This window comes from Grammomys surdaster, unplaced genomic scaffold (genome assembly GCF_004785775.1).
Source record: "Grammomys surdaster isolate TR1022 unplaced genomic scaffold, NIH_TR_1.0 181, whole genome shotgun sequence".
Lineage (NCBI taxonomy): Eukaryota > Metazoa > Chordata > Mammalia > Rodentia > Muridae > Grammomys > Grammomys surdaster.
The window spans coordinates 3,201,176-3,209,660 of NW_021604626.1; the positions used below are offsets into that span (position 1 = coordinate 3,201,176).

The 8,485-nt window shown below is 45.6% G+C and overlaps 1 protein-coding gene across 1 annotated transcript; it reads right to left on the reverse strand.

Moving 5' to 3' along the window:
- Nucleotides 1-5,213: 5,213 nt before the first annotated feature.
- On the reverse strand, nt 5,214-8,215 carry Map10 (microtubule associated protein 10). Its single transcript, XM_028767750.1, has one exon. It carries the CDS (start codon nt 8,171-8,173, stop codon nt 5,495-5,497), a length of 2,679 nt encoding a protein of 892 aa, XP_028623583.1. The 5' UTR covers nt 8,174-8,215; the 3' UTR covers nt 5,214-5,494.
- Nucleotides 8,216-8,485: the final 270 nt, after the last annotated feature.

Below are 8,485 nucleotides of genomic sequence, written 5' to 3' on the forward strand. Positions count from 1 at the left end.
ACGGGGCCTGTGGGTCTGTGCTCTGGGAACTTTCCTTTTACACTGTTGTTGCTTAAAATGCACACAATGAAAAAGCGCATTCTCCTACAAGGGGAATGCAGAAGCTTAAATTCAGGTATGAGTGTTCTCAGTGTAGACTGTCTAGCTCTTCCTCAAGATCTGCCAAGTTAAAGGAAGTCTGTGACCATGCTATTCGAAGCATGGGGATCAAAGTGTCCAGTGTCTTCTGAGGCACCATATGTCAGGTCTGCCAGGAAACATCCCAGAGAGCAGGTCCTTCTGGGAAATTCAGATTATGCAACATTCTGAGTATATTCAGAGTAGGTGATGTCTGGGGGACCTCAAGCGTAGGTCTCTGTTTATTCATTGGGAGACCAAGAAAGCGCCTATCCAGGATCACCTCTTCATCCTTCCAAATTTGTGAATAACCAAGTAGTTCTCAGCTGAGCAGCAAGCAAAGTGGACCACTTAACAACAGCCTGATTGTGAAACCCAAGCAGATGCTGCCTTAGTGTCTTTACCCAATTCTGTGAACACATTTGGAGCACATGAGCAAGGTTTGAGGGTTCTGTGTCCTTCAGACTTCAAGGGGACAATCACCCTTCCATGTAACCATCAATGTAAAAAGCAGAGAGCACTGAAGAGAAAGGTCTGTGACTGTGAACACATAAAATCCTATACCACATCTGTCTTTGTGACTTTCATGGAAATTACGACCATAGAGATGTCCAATCTTTTACTGCAACAGTACCACAGCAATAGAGGCCTCAGTTTTCAGCCAAGGCAACTAGTGGCAGGTGACACGAGCTGGCATCTGAAGACCAAGAAATCATGGCAGACTCAGGTGACATTTAGGAATTTAGGGTCCACTTTGATGCTGGGGTTCTGGCTAACAAGAGTAAACTCTTGGAGCTACAGCAGAAGATCAGTTCTCGTATTCCTGCCCCCCAAAGAGTGAAGTGAGTCAATGTGAGTACTGATTCATGGCCCCCAGAACCCGCAAAACTATAAACATGCTACAGTTGTTGCACTCCCATAGAGTCTGACACTAGGTTTGCAGGGAACCATCATTTCCCCAAAAAGTAAAAAAATTCTGGAGCTGGAGAGATGACTCAGTAGTTAAGAGCACCACTCCTCTTGAAGGGGACCCAAGTTCTGTTCCCAGAACCCACAGCTCACAACTGCCTGTATTCCAGCTCCAGGGGATCGTATGCCCTGTTCTGGTCTCTATAGGCACCTGCACTCATGTGCACATAACCACATATAAGGTACACATCTATACATATAAATAAGAATATCAAAAATCCTTAGAAGCTACCATAACCAAAATCATAAACACGGATGGTTAATAAATGTTTGTACTATTTATTAGCTCATCTTTGGAACTGAGAAGCTCCATGGACATCATGTTAGTTCAACCACCAAGTAGCTGCCATGAGTCACCCTGAATATGTTTTAGATGCCAGGTTTGTCAGTACTATGAAATGGCCATTTTATTCAGACCCACAGCAACTGGCAAGCAAAGTCCTCTGGGTGGGGGTCTGGAGGAGTGGCAAACTTCCACTCTGTACCAAGTACCAGTGTTTACAAATGATTGACCAGTGTGTGCAAAAACTAGCAACCATGGCTTTCTCCTCCTGGATGACTGAGACGGCTCCTACTGAAACTTCCCTCCTCTCGATATATACCGGGATTCAGCTGTCCCTGAAGACCAGTTTCATGACACTTTGAACTGCCACCAGGCCTGGTAGTTACCCAATAAACCCAGATACACCTTTCATATTCACTTCATTATCAAAAGCATACGGGAATGACTCCCCTTAAATTCCCACATCTTTTCTAGTAGGTTAACAATTCCTCAGGTCCAGCTTTTCTCTGTTGTACTCCATGTTTGTTTGGCATCTGCCCCAACTTGTTCCCTACCCCTGCTGATGGGACCTGATGTCCCTCTGGGCCTGTTAGAAAGCACTGCTTCTTACTTCACCAGCATCACCCTAGTCAGATCAAGAGGACTTCAGATCGGTTCTCACCAGCTTGATCCTATCTGCTTTTATAGATGCTCCTACACTTTTTTTTTTCTTTTTGCCAGTTCTCTTCCTTCTTAATTACTGTATTTATTGATTTTGTGAGGCTGGGTTGGAGAGGAATGAATTCATCAAGGCATATGTGTGAATGGCAGAGGACAATTAAGGGAAGTTCCTTAATTCTCTGGGCCGCTTGGTTAATTCTTATTGTCATACCTCTCCTGCTAAGTTCCATGGGGTTTGAGGAAGGACTATATATAACCTTAACTCTCCACTGTGAGAGCAAAACTCTTCTGTGAGTTTTCTGTTTTCTATGATGAATATGTACACTTAAGGTTTGGCACTGTAGCCCAGAGACACGCCTCCCAAAGTGTTCGTGCTTGGCAAGGGCAGGTCTGGGAGAAAGTCAGGCAGAGAGAATGAGCTGGTTGGTTGGTCTTTGACCAAGTAACTTCTCATTGAATTGTTTGAGGTTAAAGAGAAACACCTCGCAAGTCCTGGCTGGTAGACCACCTTTCCGCTTTGCTCTGTGCATTTTAATGCAAATGAAAACATAAACAGCCTGATGAGCACTCTCTGGAGCCAAGGACAGTTTACCTCAACATAGTTAAATACTGTTGATCTTGTTTATGTGTTGCTTTGTTACCACATTTCTTCACCTGGCCAGTAGAAATGTGATAATTAAGTCATTTTAAATTTCCAGTCTTGACCTGTACGTTTGTTGCAAACAAAAGTCTAGTTCCTAGGTCTAATTCTGTAACAATTCACGCTTGTACACAAAGAAAAAACATAGGTCAAGATGTGAAGGGGCGGATCACAATATGGAGTGACAGTGTGTGAGAGAAGTTCATGACACATGTTCTTCCTGCCTTGAAGAAGACACCACCAACAGTTATGTGAACTAGGGGAAGGGAGACAGGTGGTGTGTTTTGTCCAGACTTCTGTGAATTTGTCTAGGGCAACAGTCTAAGAGTTAACATTGCCTCCTGAGCTGCAGATAGAGCCAGGACTAGCATTGTAACATTCCTTCTCAATCCTTGTCCCAAGGGCTGAGTGCTCAATGATAGAGCACTTGCCTGGCATGTCTAAGGCTCTGGGTACCATGTTTAGCAATGTTTAGATCCAGTCACATTCACCTCTGTCATCGTCTTGATCTCCAGTCCAGTTGAAAAGCTGTTCTGCTCTACTGTGAAACGACAGGGCCTCCTTACTTGTAACCCTAAAACTGGATTTGATATTTCAGTAGTTTTAATCATGTAAGATCAATCATGCTTCATAAGTAATACCAACTATGAAAGTATTTAAAAACTAAGCCCAAAGCTAAAAGAATTAAAACACATGGCCAAATTGGAGGACAGGCTGCAAAGAGTGATGTTAAGTATGTGGTAGCACCACCTTCCTTGGAATCCAGCTGTGAGCCAGTTTTACCTGGCCTCCTGGGAGTAGCTCAAAGGAAGCTGATCTGGCCCTACCCTACCCCACTTGGTAATGGCTCAGCTCCTGCACCCTGCACCAGGGAAGTTATCTCCCTCACCTATTCTCTTCACGGAGGACTTAAATCTCAAATAATAAACAACGGCTCTAAAGAATGCTGACCGTATTAAGTTACTTTTTTGTTCCTATGATAAAGTATCCTGACCAGAACAATTTAAGGGCAGAGTTTTCCTGGTGGAAGAGGCATGGAACGAAGCAGGGAAAGCATGGTTGTGGGAGCAGGAAGCTAGTTTGTCACATTTTTTATCCACACAGAGGAAGCCAGATAGGTAGACAGACAGACATATGGGACAAAACTATAAATCCTGAAAGTCCCCAGCCCATGCTGTGATGTACTTCCTACCAACAAGGCTCTACCTCTAAAAGGTTACATAACCTTCCCAAACAATGCTACAAAGCAAGGACCAAGTGTCCAAATACACCAACTTATGGGGGGGGGACATTTCTCTCACTGTCAACAATTCTTCTAATACTTATATTTGCATCTCTTCCATGAAAAAATTGTCATTAAACAACCTACACAGTTCATGTTAGAGTACCAAGCTATATCTTACAAAATCAAAACACAACACGCATTTATATATTCACACAAAGAAAAATCGGTATGTCACCATAAAAGTCCTTTTGTATTTCCACACTTAATTTCTGTAACTGACTAGTTATTTCCAGTAGTTCACAATATTCAAAAGCTACACATACGTACTGGTGTTCACACATAACTCCCATTGTCGTACTGCGCCTGTCTCCCACATCTTGACTATGTACTTGGACTTTCAGTCTCTCTACAATCTGGAACTTCTCTTGTGCAACACATGTCCTTTATACCAGACCAACATGAACATCAAGACGACTGTTTCTGTCCCAGGAATGCCAGGCTCATTCCTACCATCACTTTTCTCATTATAAGTCTTACCTACTATCACCATCACTCAGAACATGGCCACATAGCTATGTAATTTTCAGAGAAAGGAAAATCAGGGCTTTGCCTCCCAGGTCCCAGAATATTAGTATCATTAAAAAGTCTAAGAGTTAAGAGTGTGACACAGCTATATGAAATGCCTACAGGTATCAGAACACAGAATCAAGTCTAAAGTCAATGGAAGTCATATCGAACTGATAACTAAGGCATACGAAACAAGCTCTCCCACACTAAAGATACACACCAAAAACCTGAAAATTCAAGTGCTTATTAAATACACAGAAGTATTTAATCGCAAATCAAACTCCTATTTGTGGAACTATATAGGATAAAGCCTCACTTTGTTCCCTCTAAACACCTGAGAACACTTGAAGGGTATTTATATGCAGCAAAAGTAAAGCATTACCCAAACAGGTCTCCATTAGGGAGTTTCCATGCTTCTTGTTATATAGCCTATAGTAGGTGTTTTAAATGCTAAGGCATCTTGTTCAGCAACTTCATAAAAACTGAGGTAATATTGGTGTGTAAAACAGAACAGACTCTTTTATCAAAAAACATAAGCTCAAATAAGTGTTCATCAAGTAAGATAAAAGGGAGAATAAATAATAGAAGAACAGAATGTTATGAAAGTCTGTAAACCAAAAGCTCTTAGCAGCAGGGGTAGATCACAAATATACTTCTGTATCTCAAGCTCTAACACATCCATCTGTTACAAGATTTATTCCCACTAAGAATTGGTGCTAAGCCTATTAGCAAGCCCTTTTTACAATGGTACATGAAATGCCAACTTTAGAATAATCTTTACTTCAAGAGACAGGTATGATTGGAGAGTATACAGACATTTAATCTTAAGCATTTTACAAATAAGTTACTCCTAAACCTAAAAGTGACTTCAGAGTATAATCAGCTTGAAGGGTGAGACACTAAACATCAGTAACAAACTATTTACATTTCTTAAGAACTACCACATACTTACTAAGATTATATATGAGTTATTACAACTCTTCAGTATCAGCACCATGAGGCTATAGAACTAGTTTTTGAAAGTAGCATACTTTCACACTGTGTATCCTGGAAGTTTATTTATTACTAACTCGCAGATGTCTCTGTACTGTCTGGAGATGCGCAGTGATCCAAGACCATCTTCCTCTTCTTGGAAGTCAGCTGATGCACTGTCATCTATGGCCTTGAGTTCTAGCTCAGACAAATTTGATGGCTCATAAGAACTCACTTGAGATGTCCTTGGTGACTGGCTTTTCTCAGATGACTTGTGACCAGCTCCTACTTTAGTGGAGCGGTCCTGTCCTCTCCTCATGACCTTTGAACTACCTGGATCAGCCTGGTTTTCCTTTTCATTTGTCCACTGTGATGAAAAGTCACTGGTAGAGAGACTGGATGCTTCCTCCAGACTATCATGAGTCTTCAGTACACGAGATCTTTTATGAGAACACACTGGTGAGCCAGCAGAAAAGGGAGGAGTGAGCACAGAACCCACTTCACTGCTGTTTTTCCTTGTGCGCAGCCTTGCCTCACTTACCCTGCTTGCCTGTGAACCCTTTTGCACACGTTCTGCCTCTGTGCTGCTGTCAGGAGCCGGCAGACTTCTGCTGTTATTCTCAGATGTGCAGAAGTCTTCAGAATAGCAAGGGCTGGTGAACCCATCCCGGTATTGTAGCTCTGAGATGCTCTCGAAGGAACTTTTTCTACTGGGTGGTCTATTTTCACTTGTATCGGTAACACTTGTGGCTTTGACTTGCCTACCATCTTTCCCCTCATCTACAGTTTTGTCAACAGTAGGATCCTGTCGGGAAATCCCTGGGCTTTGGTCTTTCTTTTTCCATTTTCCTCCAAAACTATGTGATTGAGGCGATCTTTCTGGGATGACAGAGCCTGCAGGGCTCGAGGGCGCTCTCAGCGAAGTGCCGACAGTTCTGTCTTCACTCTGGTCAACTGTTTCTATTTTCATAGCTTGGCTTTGTTTTACTTCTTTAGTTGCACTTGACTCATCAAAGCCTGCGCTGATTTGCATTGAAGTATCACTGTCTTCAGCAAAAGACCCATTGGAGTCTAGAGATTCATCCCCAGGAAGCTGTGGTGGCATCTGGCTTTGTACTGCCAAGCTTGATACCTTCCCATTAGAGTCTGTTGATGTGTTCCTGGGTGGCTGTGGTGGCATCTGGCTTTCTGCTGCCAAGCTTGACACATTCCTTTTCCAGGATGGGATTCGTAACTTTGTCCCCACAGCTTGTATCTGTGACCTCCTGTACTGTTCTCTCTTTTCATGTACAATAAGCATGTTAGGGTTTGTCTGCTGTAAACGCAGTCTGAGTGTATTTGTTAAGCCATAAAGCGGCCTCCCCTTTGTAACCTTTGGTGGGGGGCTACCACTGATCTTTGAATGTTTACCTTTAGGGTTCTTTTTAGACTGAGGATTCACGAACTTTTCATTTTCTCGCACAGAAAGCTTGTTGCTCTTTGATTCTGACCGAGATGTGGACTTGGTGGAAGGGTCTGGTCCCTTGTGTTCACCTCTGTATAACCAGGCTAACTGGGGATGCACCTGGGTGGGATTTGCCACGGGCTGGTTGCACAGCAAGGACAGCTCGATCAATAAAGCATTCAACAGAGGCAGCTGTCTTATTGCATTGACTGTACTTTGTTCAATCTGAGGAGGACATGGAGCTTCCTTAGCTTCTCCTGGACCCTGCGTCTGTGGAAGATTTAGAAGCACTGGAGGGCTCTCCCGAATGGCAGATCTTGTATGTTTCACTGACGTTACGGCAGGACCTCCAAGTTTTGTTTCGGGAAAAATGTCATCTAGATCCTCAGGTTCGTTTCTCTGAGGCTCAATAGTGATTTCAACCCTGGCAGAAGGAGTCTTCTCCTGAGTCAAGTGAGTGTAATACAGAGGAGGAGGGCAAAACGTGTTGGTTTCAAAGTCCAGTTCTGTGACCTCCAGACTGACAGGACTGTCAGATCTCCCACTGAGAGAGGGTGAACAAGGGGCAGAAGCTATGTCCCCAGAGCTAGCCTTACTGTGTAAGACTGCTTCTCCGAAGGACTTCTGGACAGTAGAGGCGTCCGAGTCTCCTGCAGAACAGCTGTTGGTATCCTTGGCACATGGCTCCGAGGCCTCCAAGAGGCGAGCATTTGAGGCACACTGTAGACATCTGGTAGAGGTGTCTTTGGTGCATGGCTTCGAGGTCTCCTCGGTTCGTGGCTCTGACACCTCCAGGGCCTCGGAACCCGTGATGCACGCAGGACTCAGCGGACCTCGAAGTTGCGCTGCCCCCGGGGGGAAGCATCCCAGGTCGGTCAAGCGGTAGAAGAGCGACAACTCCCCAACACGCTCGGCCTCCAGGCCGCGCAGGGTGAATATACCTCGCTGGCCCAGAGAAGGGACCAGCAGGATGTCGCAAGCCCCCAACAGGCGCGGAGCAGGCGTAGGGCCCGCGGGCAGCTGCAGCAAAGCTGCGCGCAGGCGTGGGCGCCGCAGAGCGGCGGGGCGCAGGCGCAGTAGGCAGGCCTTGCCGCGTCCGAAGCCGATAGCGCCGCGCTGGGACACTGGGCCAGGAGCGGCCGGCGGGAGGACGAGCAGCGGCGGGAAGTCCAGCAGGCGAAACGCCACGGCGGGGCTCGCGGCGCACGGCGACAACCCGGTCTCCAGCCGCACCCAGTCCACGAGCAGCTCCAGCGAGAAGAGCCGCCCGGCCGCCGTGGCCGGCATGGCCGCCATTGCTGTTGCCCCGGGCGACGCGGCCCGTTCCGCCAGCCGGAAGCAGGAACGGGGGTCACGTGACCGGCTGCGGCCCCCCCCCCCCCCCGCGGCATCCGCGAGACTTGACTTCCTGCCTCGCGTGCTCCTGGGAACTCCCTTGCCATTTAGCTTTTGTCAGGGTCACTGCGTGGTGCTGAGGGACTAGAGGTGCCAAAACAGTATTCTCTTTAAATTTTAGATAGAAAAGTATAATTTGTATTTTCTATTTTATCAGTGCAGATTACCCACGTCATTAGGGATCATGTACCGGAAGTAAATAGGCCGCTCTGC